Here is a 14592-nt window from a genome sequence, read left to right as displayed (position 1 = left end):
ATAACGTCCTCATCTACCTGAAATAGGCTATAGAAGATGTATTAGTTTGCAAACATTTTGGAAGTAAAATGGTGACAACAGTGTTAACTAGAAGGTTATGTCTAAGATGATATGATCTGAGTTTAGTCAGATGTAAATATTGACACACTGGAATAGTTCTTGTCTGGAAATGATGGCAGCGTCCAGAATTCATGAAAGACATAAATGTAGATTATTTGCAGTGAAGGTGGCTGTTGAATGGGTGAGCTCTGTGTTCACCAACTATGTGCTTATAACAGACATTAGAAACTTCATACCGCATATGTCTCCTATGTCCTACTGAGAAAGTTTTTCACATCAGATTGGATGCCATGGAAGGTCATGGTTACTCAGTGTGAACAAGGTATAATAATGCTTGTATACACAATATATTGAGTATTTAAATAAATATTTGAATAATAAACTTGCTATACATGATCTAAGGTTGGGTCTCAACCACATCAAATTGTGGACAAGAAACATGACTCAACTCTCAGGTCTTTTTAAAACATAAACAAAAGGGTTGTTTTTTTCAATCAGTGAAGATAAATGACATAATCAAAGCCTGTTATGGTTGTCAAAAGTCAAGGTCACTATTGAAGTGATGTCATTATGTGACAATGTTCTATTAATAGATTTAGTGGGCGGTAGGGTAGCCTAGTGGTTAAAACGTTCGCTCGTCACGCCGAAGACCCGCATTCGATTCCCGACATGGGTACAATGTGTGAAGCCCATTTCTGGTGTCCCCCGCGATGATATTGCTGGAATATAGCTAAAAAAGCGGCATAAAACCATACTCACTCACTATAGTTTTAGGTTCCTCATTGTTAGAGGTATGTACTTTAACCTAGTTACTTTGGTTAGAGGTGGTGCAGTAACATTAGTAGGCATGTACTTTTCTCAATCTGAAGGTAGCAGTATAGTCATGGAAATGTATGGTGGTGTATTTTGTGGAACCTTCAGGAAATTGCTGGGAAGGTGTTGCTTCAGTTACTGCAAGCACTTCCAACATGTCCATCACCTTTCTGTCTGTGGCCAGTTGTATATCATCATGTTGTTTGTGGTCCTTAGGAATGTCTAGTAGGGATGCCAGGAAAATTTCAGAATGCTTTGTCAAGACAGCAGAATGCATCTGTTCACTGCTAGTTGTTCTCTTTAATATTGGCTATACATTACATTAATATGCCTGTCTGTATTGCCTGTTTCTGTTAAACTTCAGAATGTTTTTAAACCATGTAAACAGCTCCATTTCCCTACTTATTGAGTGTGTGGACACTTTGTGATACTTACAAGGTAATACGGAAAGCATTTTACCTATTGACTAATATGAAGTCACTGTCATTGTGATGGTTATGTTTGACAGGTTTAAGTATGTTAAGATAGCTGTTGGAGTACTTTGAATTTGAAAGTGTTTTTTTGCATGTACGAGTCGGTCAAGGATCTTTTTCACAGCATGAGAAGCATTTTAGTGTTAGTGTGAGTACTCACTAAGTTGTGATTTATTTATGTAGTTTGTTGCCAGTGTATTTCATGCACTTCTCTTAGTGGAGATTAGCTATTCCCTGATTTGTTTTTTATAGGTCATGATAAACCTGGAATATTTCTGACATTATAGTACGTAAAATAACAATCGCACACATTCATTGGCCCTTACTATATGGGTGATCCTAATGTATGAGGATTACTTAATTCTGTGTGTAAGACTAAGAGTAAAAACTATTTCAGGTGCAGATGAACATAAAACATAGTTGGCTTTAGAGCTATGAGATATTTGGGCTTTGAAATGGCCCGGGTTCCCTTCGCTGTATCATGCTTCAAATTCAACAATTTTTGGCCATGTTGCCATACATGTGCAAATTGCATGTGCATATGTTAATGCATTTAAATGAGAAGCAATATAATGATATTTTTCAGGTGATTAATAAATTATTGTCCCCCGCCGCGCGAAAGCGCGAAGCGGGGGATATAGTATTCACGACCGTCCGTACGTCTGTACATCTGTACGGCTGTCCGTACGTCCCACCTGTTTGTTGCCGCGATATCTCAAGAACTAAACACTGGATTGTCTTCATATTTCGAACTATGGTGTATATACAGACACCGCAGACACCAGTTGGTTTTGGTGACCTTGACCCCATTTTCAAGGTCACAGCAGGCAAATCTGCTTTTGGAGTTGGAAAACGGTGTTGCTGCGATATCTCAAGAACTAAACACTGGATTGTCTTCATATTTGGAACTATGGTGTATATACAGACACTGCATACACCAGTCGGTTTTGGTGACCTTGACCCCATTTTCAAGGTCACAGCAGGCAAATCTGTTTTTGGAGTTGGAAAACGGTGTTGCCGCAATATCTCAAGAACTAATCGCTGGATTGTTTTCATATTTGGTACTATGGTGTATATACAGGCAGGGGACATTTCGTCACTTTGTGACAAATTCTTGTCTAATTTGATTTATTTAGATCATGTTGATAGTCTTACTGTGAAATAAGATTTGAAATATTTGATGCACATATAACTGTTTATTACCCACGTGGTGAAGATACAGGTGGTAAGATACTAAATCTGTACGTCACACGTGTGTCGTACAAGGTTGACCATGTTTTATTCGTTTTGATTTGATAACTGTGACCTCTGTCAAACCGGGAATACTTTTTTCATTCATAAAAATTCACGAGATGTCATTCATTTTGCAACTACAAGGCAGAACTGAAGCAATCTCATGTGAGCGAGGGATATTAACAAACACTTTATTAAACCAAACAAGATAGTCACACGCATCAAATTCTGTTTGCATCCAATATAAGTTATGCATTGAGCTTCCACAGACATTATATAATCGAGCTATATCCATTTACAATGTACGACTCCCGTTCAATACATCGTGGCGCACCCGACTACTTTCCCAACTTCAAATTTGATTTAACGTAAGAGGATAAGCGTGGTGAAGTGAAGTCAGTTTAAACTATCTGGGCAGATATCTAGACTTACTTGGGATGATCCAGTTGTGCAATCTGTCCTCTTCAAAGCGTATTCTGTGGCAATGTTTCGGGAGTTGTTTGTTCATGACTGCACAGCCAGATCACTCAAAGTGAACACTTCCGATACAAATCATTCGAAAACTCGAAAAAAAATTATGTGGCCCAAATGCAAGCAGACTTGAGCGTGTTGATTTTCACATCTTCAGTAAAGGGTGGTACAGTAAACATGAATGTCTTTGGCGAACACTCTGATTTCCCTCTTTCTAAATGGTACGGACATGATATAAATTCAGCTGATAGATCAAGGATACCGAACCATTTTGAATGCACAGACGGGACCCCGGCAGTGCGAGTGACCAACAGTTGGTCCGATAATCAAAGCGCGGCGCTAATGTGACTTTTCAAATTTTCTTAAAGGTGTCCTGCGTACTAACAACATGGTGCTTGAATTCTCATAAGTTGAAGAAATTCTTCCAAAAGGATCTTGAGCATTGGTGCTGTTTTGTTTCAAACACAACTGCAGGCGCATGTTGTTATTGTATATGCATAGGAATGTCAACAATGCCCATATTTTGGCATATATCAATATTCATGCACAACCAGATTTTGCAACCGGTTTCAGTTTGGTCTGTCAACGAACAAAAGTTGTTATGTATTTACCAGGGGTCCGGAAAATTTAAAATCCAAATCGGACATTTGCATTTAGGCCACGCCCCCTTCAAATAGCGTATTTACGTTTACGTATTCATAATATGATGAATTATTAATTGTTTCAATTTAAATTGTTTAATTCACCGGACAATTAATAACAAATAATATCATTTTAGATTTACATGGAAAACATACGTTTGTTTCTGTTATAATAACGATCTGTTAACGTAGTGAACGGTCTAATTACTATTCATGAGTTATATTCATGAGTCTGCTCAAGTGTACGCGTTGTAACATTTGGATCGAGACTATTATCCCATATTTGGTTATCACGTGACCTCATGGGAAAAGGGTTTTTTTAAACTAAAGATTTTTTTAAAAACAAGACAGATAATTTAATCACAAATACTAAAATATCGTTGATAGCAATAGTTATTTGAATACTTTTTTCATCTGTACTTAATTATTGACCATAAAAAAATTGGATATCGATCGTCCGAGAAAGCAAAATGGCGGTCAGTCAAAATTCAATATACGACTAGCTACTGAAAACAATAAAATCTGCAAATCCTCATTGTATGTCAACCAAGTGAAAGTCGTTAGCCACGACTTACAAAATGATCGTCCAGACTTTGAGGGTTTGGCAGATCCGCTCGACTGATCTGCATCTGTCGACTGGCTGTCGTCACGCTTTCGCTTCTTGTCTGAGGTTACGTATCGTAGCATTGTGAGGATAATGAGGTACAACGATGATGCAAGGTATTAATGTACAGTTGTAAACACCTTTCACTCAAATTAACAAGATGTTCTCAGTAATTAATCCTCGATTAATCAGTGTCAACTCAGTTTATTGCCTATTACAGTGATTGACCGATTGGGGTGTCTAGCCGGGAGCGCCACATTTCAGAAATGGCTATTGCCGGTAGAGCCACATTTTCAGCTGAGTGCATTTCACCTATTCTAGCGGGTAATTAATTAATCCGATTACCGATACCTTTTAATGAGTGTCCCACATTTAAATTACTAAGCGTGGTGTTCTTTAGAGATACCTTTAAATGAGTGTCTCACATTTAAATTACTAAGCGTGGTGTTCTTTAGAGATACCTTTAAATGAGTGTCCCACATTTAAATTACTAAGCGTGGTGTTCTTTAAAGATACCTTTAAATGAGTATCTCACATTTAAATTACTAAGCGTGGTGTTCTTTAGAGATCAAAGGCCATCATAATTGACATTGAGTTCATCCTGTTATTCATAACATATTTAAGTGATGTCGTGTTCACTCCATATCATAACCATGGCAAACGCACAAGTTCAAATAAAGTTCATTGAAAGTGTCACAGGAGGCATACATTTATACTATGATGGCTTTAAGTTTCGGTGTAAGAGCAGTCGTGGTGAAAGAAGATACTGGTCCTGTATTGTCAAGGAGTGCACTGCAAGGATCACAACTCTGGGTGAGTTGCTCCACGCCATTGAGATCATGGGTCACTCCCACGACCCACAACCATTCGAGTTTGAGGTTGATGCCTTTAAGGCTAGACTGATGGAGAGAGCGAGGACAGAAACGACCTCTAGTACCTTGTGACAAAGTGGATGATGTGTGGCTTGATGCCATTGCTGACTCTCCTGCTGGCCCTAAAGTGACTGCTTTCATGGACTACGTGACAACCAGTTGGGTTCAAGGACAGGCCTTCATGCCAGAGATTTGGAACCATTTCGAAAACCAAGGCTACCGTACCAACAATCACCTGGAAGGGTGGCACAACAAGATAAAGAACCTTGCCAAGAAGTGCCACCCGAACATCTACGAGGTAGTGAAGCTATTTCAGCGAGAGCAGTCACTCAAAGAGGTTGCAGTCCTGAGACTCTCTCACCAGTGGTCAGAACCTTCACGAAGAAAGAAGTTCAAGGCAATCGATGCACGTATTGCGTCCCTCAAGATCCAGCTCCTGAACCAACACCTGAGTGAGATGGAATATGCTGACCACGTGGGCGACCTCCTTCATCTGCAGTTATGATCCATTATGATATTCATATGCTATTCATATTCATCAATGTAAAGTTTTGATGAATATGTTATCCTTGTTGAATAAGAAATGAGAAAACAAGACTTGTTTTGTTATATACGGTAACCTGTTAGAATCACAAAGCATGTTTTGACAGCATAGCCGTGAGAGCCACATTATACAATCACGCAACCATAACCATTGCCGGGAGCGCCACATCAATTTGGGCTATGTATTTTCGAAATGTGGCTTTGCCGGCCTGTAACCCCGATTGGACTATCATGTAGGTACGATGTATTTACAGCAATCAAAACAAACAAAGCTTGTCAGTGTAGTTGATCTTCATTGTGTTGCAACTGCAGACAGAAACTGCTCAGTCCTAACTGTTGATCATGTCCGGTCAAAATTTAAGAATGTCCGGACAATACTTTTTAAAATGTCCGGTAAGCAATATTTTAAAACGGACATTTGAGATTCCCAATCGGACATGTCCGGCGCATATGACGGTTTCTGGACCCCTGGTATTTACACTTACATACCTATTTAATGTGGGTAATAAATAAAATACCACACTCATTCTCGTTAGATACCATTTTTACAAAACTTGGGAACTTTCCATGTTATCTTACCTCGCTTTCGCTCGGTCAGATACCATAGAAAGTCCACTTATTTCATAAAAATGGTATCTAACGAGAATGAATAGTATTCTCTATATACACAGCGTTAGAATTTGTCACTTATCTTGTCCTTGCCAAACCTCCTAGTTGATAAGGTATCATAAAGAGTTTAGGACTAGTCCAAATTTGTCCATTTTTAAGGGTTTTGCTATATGTTATCATTATACATGTTATAAGCACTAGTAGACTAAAACTTGTTGGTTTCTATCACTAATACATCATGTAAACATATGAATGAAACTGGTTCTTCAAAATAAGTTACCGGTAGTGGAAGCTGTAAATGGTTGTCGCACAGTGGGTATTCAAGCTGATAAACTAAAGAGCCCCTTGCCATGATAATAATTTTAATAATTCAATGTTGATAACGTCCGTTGAGTGAGATAGTTAAGCCAAAAACATCCAGCACCTGAATTGACATTGAACAATGGCATGGGCCAAAATGTTTCCCCATTTCTCACAAAGCATGCTTAGAGGACACAGTAAGACATCCATCAGGTCACCTGAAACAATTCAACTAATTGGCCTGGTATCCTTTGTCAAAATGCACCTTTTTTTAGTACCCAGGAAATGAGATGCAAACCCTGCTAGTGGAAAAATATGTTGAACTATCATGACTATAAGTTATTGTTTCTTTTTCAGGCCATCTTTGATTCATTACCATATTCAAAACATCCAAGTAGTGAAAAGGACAGATTAAATAAAGTAAGTATTAGTTCAAACATGAGAATAAAACAAACCTTGTAGATCGGAGTTAGAACTGGTCGTCAGCAACCCATGCTTGTTGTAAGAGGCGACTAACAGGATCGGGTGGTCAGGCTCGCTGACTTGGTTGATGCATGTCATCTTATCCCAAATGTGTAGAACGATGCGCATGATGTCAATCACTGGATTGTCTGGTCCAGACTCGATTACTTACAGACAGCCGTCATATAGCTAGAATATTGCTGAGTGCGGCGTTAAACAACAAACAATGAGAATAAAACAAATCATTCCTGATGCAAGTGTTAACTCAGATATGTTTAGTAGTATTTATCATGACTGCTGTTGAAGTTGCGCTATGCTGAACCAAGAACCTGTGTCTTGCTTTCCATCAAGTGTTAGTTTTGTATGATCTAACATCTCTTTTTCAGATTGCTGAAATGCTTCGTTCCCGATTAATTGGGTATTTAAGAGTATTACGGACAATAAAGATAACAGTACAGCATTTATACAGCTTTCATCTAAAACAAGCTATAACCCAGCGACTGGATTGTTGCAGTTTACCTTACAGGGACTTCAAGTAAGTTGTTGAAATTTGGCCAGTGTTTACAATTAGACCAGACCAAGTTGTTATAAAGTAACCCCATGTAAATAATGAGGAAAACCTGAAGTGATGCAGATCTCGGACCTTTACCACTTTGGTGAAGCCCACAATCATGGATATGGTGCTGACAAATCTAGAAACCTACTTGGGTTAGTCTGGATTCAAACTCAGGATTATGGGTTACATGTTAGTACCCTGCAAAAATGTCATTGTACTATTATGGTAATGTGATTTTTTTTAATGAAATGAATAACACATTGGTAAGTATGTCAAAAGTGTACTTTTACCTGAAAATACAGCATTAGAAATTGGCACTGGTCCTGTAGTCATTGCCAGACTGACCCCAATAGTGCCATTTTTAAGGGGTTTGCTACATGTTATCATCATAAGGACAAGTGGACTAAAAATGTTAGTTTTTACTGGTGAAATGTATAATTAATATGTTTCAAAGAATGATGGAGACTATGGACCTATACACAGGCAGCAGAATTAGATTCATATCAAACCACATGCCTTGTCATATTTGTCTTCAAGAAACATCGGACAAGGTGTTCTCCCTGCTATCATTGAAAATAAAATTAAGATGAGACCAATGGATTTATGGTCCATCAGGAAAATGATCACCTCTGTTTTATCCTTATGTTCCCAGTTAGGAATGCTAGTACATGTAATTTTAAATGTGCACTTTGTATGGATTTTACATCGAATTCAACCGATGGACATAATATTTGGTGTCTGTGCTGTATTGCTCTTGGCATTGTTCTTGAAATAGCTGTACCTGATCTTGAAGGTCAAATTCATTCTTCAAGGTCATACCCTCAATGTAGCATGTGACAGTGTGGTAAGACTTGAAATTTTAGTTCAAATCTTCCAACACAGCCTTGATGGGCTTTCATTTGAAGGTGTGGTCATTCTTGAGGTATTTCTGCTTCTTTGTGTACTGAAACAACCCTCTGCTGGTAGGACATATTTGTAAGGGCTGTCTCCCAAAACAACTACATGCAAAATAACTACACTTAGTTAAAACAACAAAGGCAAATTACCCACTGTAGTGGAATAGTCCAGGAGTAGGGATTAGATGGAGAGGAACAAGCTGAGTGAGATTAAGCTGAGAAGGATGCTAGGAGTTGGTGAATACAAACATGCATGACCATTTATTTCATATTAGAGGTTGAATGAGGTGAGTGAACAAATTAGAAGTAAGTAAAACATATTATAAAGATATTAAAGAAGCAATATGCAAGATCATTAAGATTCCAGTTGTCGCTCTTAAAAAAAAAGAATTTTTTGCGTATTAATTATATAAAAAAACACTGTTTCGTCATATCATTGATGAAACTCCACACGCATCATGTGCCTGTGTTTCAATTAAAATCTTTTTGTTATATCAAAGTTTAATTTCCTAGAATTATTTACATAAAAGTATAAATGTTTATAAAACATATCTCACATTTAACAAGTTTGTAAATGGTTACTAAAATGTTAAATTTTAAATTTGTCATCGCACTTGTTTGCAGATTAAAAAATACTAATTTTATACTCAGTTAAATTTAAGATATTTTTAGATTTGATTGTTGAAATCATTTAGCACAAATACAACGATGTAAAAATATCAGGACCAAGAACAAACAAGAACTCAATTCCTTGATGCTGTTGGATATTTACTAAACCCGGTTGACTTGTTGATCATAGTGCAAACACTTTAAAATTGATTGAATAATGATCTGATATGACATGTACATGTATGTTTTGTGATATGTTAATCATTCTAATTTAATCATTCATTCTTTTTGAACTTGTATGTTGTAAGTCAAGTCCACTTAGTGATAAAGGGAAAAGGCAAGGGAAAAGCTGCCCACGGACCATTAGCTATGTTGTTTCAGACTCAAGTGATTTTGGCATGTAGTTATTTTGGGAGGATACCTTTGTTAGAGCTAGCCTGTCATTGGCTTAAATAAAAGGGTCGAGGTTCATTAAATCGGAAGTGTATATACCTTTCAATAAGCTTTCTTTTGACAATAGCTAGAGGCATGTATTTTTCCTATGTGAAAGTTAAGTCTTTAGACTGAAAATGATGTCAAATGCTTTTAGGTTCCTCTTTATGTTAGCTAGCAGCTATTAGCCCTGTTGTTACACTGGATATAAAAAGTGTTCATTGTATCTTATATTTTCAATCTATCTCCCACCAACACACTATTCTTTACAGCAACCATGATGGGATTACTGCTGTTGACCCCTAGAAATGAACCTTAGTTGTCAGAGAATGGATACGTACTCCATAGATACCATATGATTCATAAAAAACTCCGATGTTGTTTGACTGTTGTACATTGAAATATTGTATTTGCCATCAAATTTGCAAAACGGTAGGAGGCCTGCTTGTCATGATTGCTGATTGGCTGATCTCAAATAGTGACTTGACAAACTGTTCCATACATTAAAACACCTTGTAATATACCAAAGTGCAACCCTTATGATTATTTCTGTTTTTAATATATGTAGTAAAAGCGGCATCTTAAATTATATAATATAAATTTTCATGGTAAATATCAGTTTAGATATGACTTCTTCCAATTATTGCATTATGATTCGTCTACGAAAATATACAGAACAACAAAAGTTCCTGTGACATGGAATAAGATTTAATGCAAAGTTAAGTTTTTTACCAAATCTGAAACAATTTCGGTTTGCAACAGATAAAAGACTCCTGTAAGTGTTCAAATGGTTTAATTTGCCATACTGACTTCAGAAAATGCGCGATTTCATAAAAAAAACATGAACATGCCAAAATGTCAATTTACAAATCAATAGTGTGTGTGTCCACCTCTGGTTGAGATGCAAGCAACACATCTTCGTCCTGTGGGATATCTGTCCATATCTGCTGGAGCATGTTTCAAAGTTCCTGGAGTGTCTGTGGAACACATGGTTGATGTCGAAGGCGCCGATCCATCTCATCCCACATGTGCTCGATTGGTGAGAGATCAGGAGAGCGAGCCAGCCAGGGGATGACATTCACATTGTTTTGTTGCAGAGAATCCTGAGCAAGTCGAGCAATATGAGGCTGGGCGTTGTCATGTTGAAAGGTAATGCCTGGGCCATGAAGACGCAAAAACGGTAGAACAACAGGGCCAATGATCTCGTCGCGGTAGCGCTGTCCATCAATATTTCCCTCTACCACTATCAAATGGGTCCTCTGTCTTGCTGTAATCCCACCCAATGCCATAACACTGCCGCCCCCGAACCGATCTTCCTCCATGACACAATGATTGACGTAACGTTCACCTCGACGTCGGTACACTCGAATCCGTCCATCGCTGTGGCTGAGGTGAAAGAGACTCATCAGTGAATAGAACTTGTCCCCACTGCATGGCTGTCCAGAGTAGACGCTGTCTGCACCACTGTAGACGTGCTTAACGGTGGTTTCCTGTCAAAATGGGACGTCTGGCGGGTCTTCTGGTGACAATTCCTGCACATCTGAGGCGACGACGTACGGTTTGTGAAGATATTCGTTGAAGGCCAGGGATGCTTCTTGCAGTCACTGTTGCTGGCTGGAATCGATTTCCTAGTTGTGTTGTTCGAATCCAGTATTCTTGTCGATTATTGGTTACACGTGGCCTGCCACTCCGAGGATGGTCTCTGACTGCATTTGTCTATTGCCAACGTTGCCATAAACACCAAATGGTGTTTCTGCGGACGTTAAATTGTCTTGCAACATCACGTTGACTCGATCCTGCTTCAAGCATACCAATGGCTCGCAGACGCTCATTTTTGGACAGGCGTGGCATTTCGCAATGTTGAATAATTGCGTAATTTTGTTGTTTTTCTCAGTGGTTGTTGTCAGCACGATGCTAAACAATGCATATGGAATCCCGCTAATGCACATGTTTTTATACCCATTCTTGGGTAATGAAATGCATGGGGCTTGCATAAAAGTCAACTTTTGCATGGAATGCATGCTTTTCTGTAGCAGTTGCGTTTTTGTGACTTGATTCCATACATGTACTACAATATTGAAAACCAAACTTGACTTGTTTGAAAAATACACTAAAATATTGGTGTCACAGGAACTTTTGTTGTTGAGTATATGTGTAAAGCTGATTGCTATTTCAAGCTTATGATTCCAGCTTGTGAAAATGATTAGATTAATTATTTGCAATAATCTTAAATTTTACACATGAAAAATGCCCAGCACAGTGGCTCAAACTATTGAAATTGTCTTGTAATATTTTATCACAAGTTTGTTATCTCTGGTTCATTTAGCTGGAATGATATGATATGGTTTTTACTTCAAATATTTTTTATTCTGTTTTAACTGAAAGTAGGAAAGTACAAACTGTATACTAACAGGTTGCGTCAACATTGACAGAGATGTTGCATCAGGGGGAACAAAAACTCTGAATCACTTTTCAGCTCACCTGATTTAAGTCAAGTGTGCTTATGTCATTGTGTGTCTGTCATCCAATAATCTGTCGTTAACTTTGTATTTGGGACATCTCCTCTGCAATTGCAAGGCTTATTGAGCATTTTGTATGAATGATCCAAGCTATTGTGTCGCTAAAACTTGCTGAAAACTCTTGGCTAATATTTTAGCTACCTTTTTTCAAAATGTATTGACATTTTGCATAGGTGTGGTTGCTAATGGGGTCTAACAATTATTTCCCTCTTTTGCAATATTATGCTTAAAGTGCGAATTTTGTCATGGGCAATTAAAATCAAAGTAGGTACAAAATTGGAAAACTCTGCACCAATGCACTCTCGCCTGCCAACATGTTTCATCAAATTATCTGTATATATGGAAGCAGTGGCACAAAGTATGTTTTCACAAATAGTTGGCATGGAAACCAAAGGTCAGGCATTTTAGAAGTTGAAATAACAATGAACATGATGAAGACAGAGTGGACTCATGGATTTCAACTTCTTTTTAAAAAAAATCTTCATGGAAACCAAACTTGACTTTGAAAAGAAATGGTTCGAACAGCATTGGAAGAGGCTCTCAGTCGGATTGTCAAGGCAAATTTTCACCTTATATGGAGATTATAGTGGAGCGGATGCCAGCAGGCCCAATCTGTCCACAGACGACAGACTTACGTTTTTGCCAATTTTACTAGTACTGTTACTCCTTTACTGGTCAAAGCCCAAACAATGAAGCTGAAAATTTGGCATGCAGTTCCCTTATTCCTAAGAACCACTGGGCACACGGTTTTGATTGGATATAATAACTAATTCATGCTGAGAAATAGTAGTTTGTGGCTCCCTGTTTTAAATTGACCCCACTTTTTTTGTACCTATTTGGCCCAAAGGGCTCTTCATTTTAATAAACTTGATTGAACACTGCCATATGAAGATCCCAAGTTCAAGGCTTTATTATTTGCACTCAACATCATTGTCCTTAATCAGTCGCAGACGTAACGTGTACGCGTGACGGGTGCGGTCCGCAGTACTCAGTGAAGCGCTTGATACTAATTAATTCAATCACCGTGGCTGTGCTGTCACCCGCGACCTCCGTGAAAGTAATTAAAGCGCTATGTAAAATCATCCACTGCCGAGAGGGACCACAACAATCCACCCAAGGTCGTGACTGGCAGGTCGCGTGTGCATCGGGGCATCCGCCTTCCTATTTTCACATACCCTATTTTCGAACAGTTAAAACATGTCAACATGTCATTCTGGACTGGGTACACTTAGAGGTGTACATGTCGAAGCTAGCGACCAGTTATCGCCATTTTTTCATGTTATTTCTGGCATATTCCGTGTATACTCTGACCTCGTGGTACCGCAGCATTCATCGTATCGCGGCATTTGTGATTTCCGGTCGCTCACGCGGGACACGCCTTTTAGCGGGTGTCTGTTAATGACAATCAGTAACCAGGAAGTGCTCGCTCCGTAAACAATTTCAATTTCCTCGGAATGTTCCGTCTGCTGCAAGTTAGGGGACATTATCGCATTGATACTTACTTCTGGTATCTTTTTATTTTTTTATTATTGCCTTACCCCCATCTGTCAATGGACAGCGGCAGTTTCCCAAATAAACTTTCTCTCGACCTGAACTAGCTCATCTACATATTCATGGAGACTAATAAGGTAACGGAAGTTACGTAGCCCGCACATTTTCCCGCGCTGTGGTCAGGATATATTAAGGAGATAATTAGGGCCAAAATGTCATACTTAGCAGTACTTTCTTCACTAGTAGCCAAATCATAAATACATACTTTTGGCATAACAGGAGTCCTTTATATATATTTTTAACATGTTCCCATTTTTTTACAATTTATTTTCATCCAATTTTTATCCCAAAAAATCTTAAAATATCATTTCTGATATTTTATTAGTTTTCAATATATTTTTCTAACTTTTCAGTTACTTTTCAGGAAATATGCTTTGAATATGTATTAATGATAACACATTCAGAATTTGACTTGTGTTGTCTTTGGACAAATCACTGAAGTCTGACATCACCATACTTAGAACACGAATAATCATAAATGTTAGTGAGTGCAATTTGTTCCGTTTATGACAAGTACCGCGAAACCCGAGGCTGCAGGCTACAAAGTTGAATGTACCAATAACTTTAATTTTTGTGAAACTGTGAGCATATGCGCTTTCTTGAATAAGATTCAGTTGATTTCGGTTATAGCGTTACGATGTCTGTCTGTGCTACGATAGGGAAACAGTGGAAACTTTACCGGTGACTTATTGTACCAGCTCTCGCCATCGCCTTACAGCACGTGATCACGCCCACAGTTCCAGTTTACAAATTACATTTTGGGGATATTACAGTTATCGCGCTCAATATTATTTTAATTCACCAAAATTAATAAGAAATGCTATTATCAATTTGTTCTTTGCAAACTGACAATATTCCCCAAATTCGATCTTGCTTATCCCTATGTGTACCTCAAATAGATTTCAGAATTGTATTTCGAGGAAGATAGGAAGCAATAACAGAACTGTA

The 14592-nt window shown here is 38.2% G+C and overlaps 1 protein-coding gene across 1 annotated transcript in view; it reads left to right on the top strand.

Moving 5' to 3' along the window:
- LOC124125541 (VWFA and cache domain-containing protein 1-like) overlaps nucleotides 1-14592 on the top strand; it is a 95108-nt gene that overhangs the window by 17462 nt on the left and 63054 nt on the right. The window contains exons 2-3 of the mRNA XM_046488870.2: nucleotides 6977-7039; nucleotides 7468-7616. Coding sequence (XP_046344826.2) covers nucleotides 6977-7039; nucleotides 7468-7616 — 212 coding nt within the window. The remainder of the gene's footprint in view (nucleotides 1-6976; nucleotides 7040-7467; nucleotides 7617-14592) is intronic.

The sequence above is a fragment of the Haliotis rufescens genome, unplaced genomic scaffold (assembly GCF_023055435.1).
Source record: "Haliotis rufescens isolate VD_foot unplaced genomic scaffold, xgHalRufe1.0.p SCAF_2, whole genome shotgun sequence".
Classification (NCBI taxonomy): domain Eukaryota; kingdom Metazoa; phylum Mollusca; class Gastropoda; order Lepetellida; family Haliotidae; genus Haliotis; species Haliotis rufescens.
The sequence above is the reverse complement of the archived record's forward strand: the minus strand, read 5'-3'. Positions and strand labels throughout refer to the sequence as shown.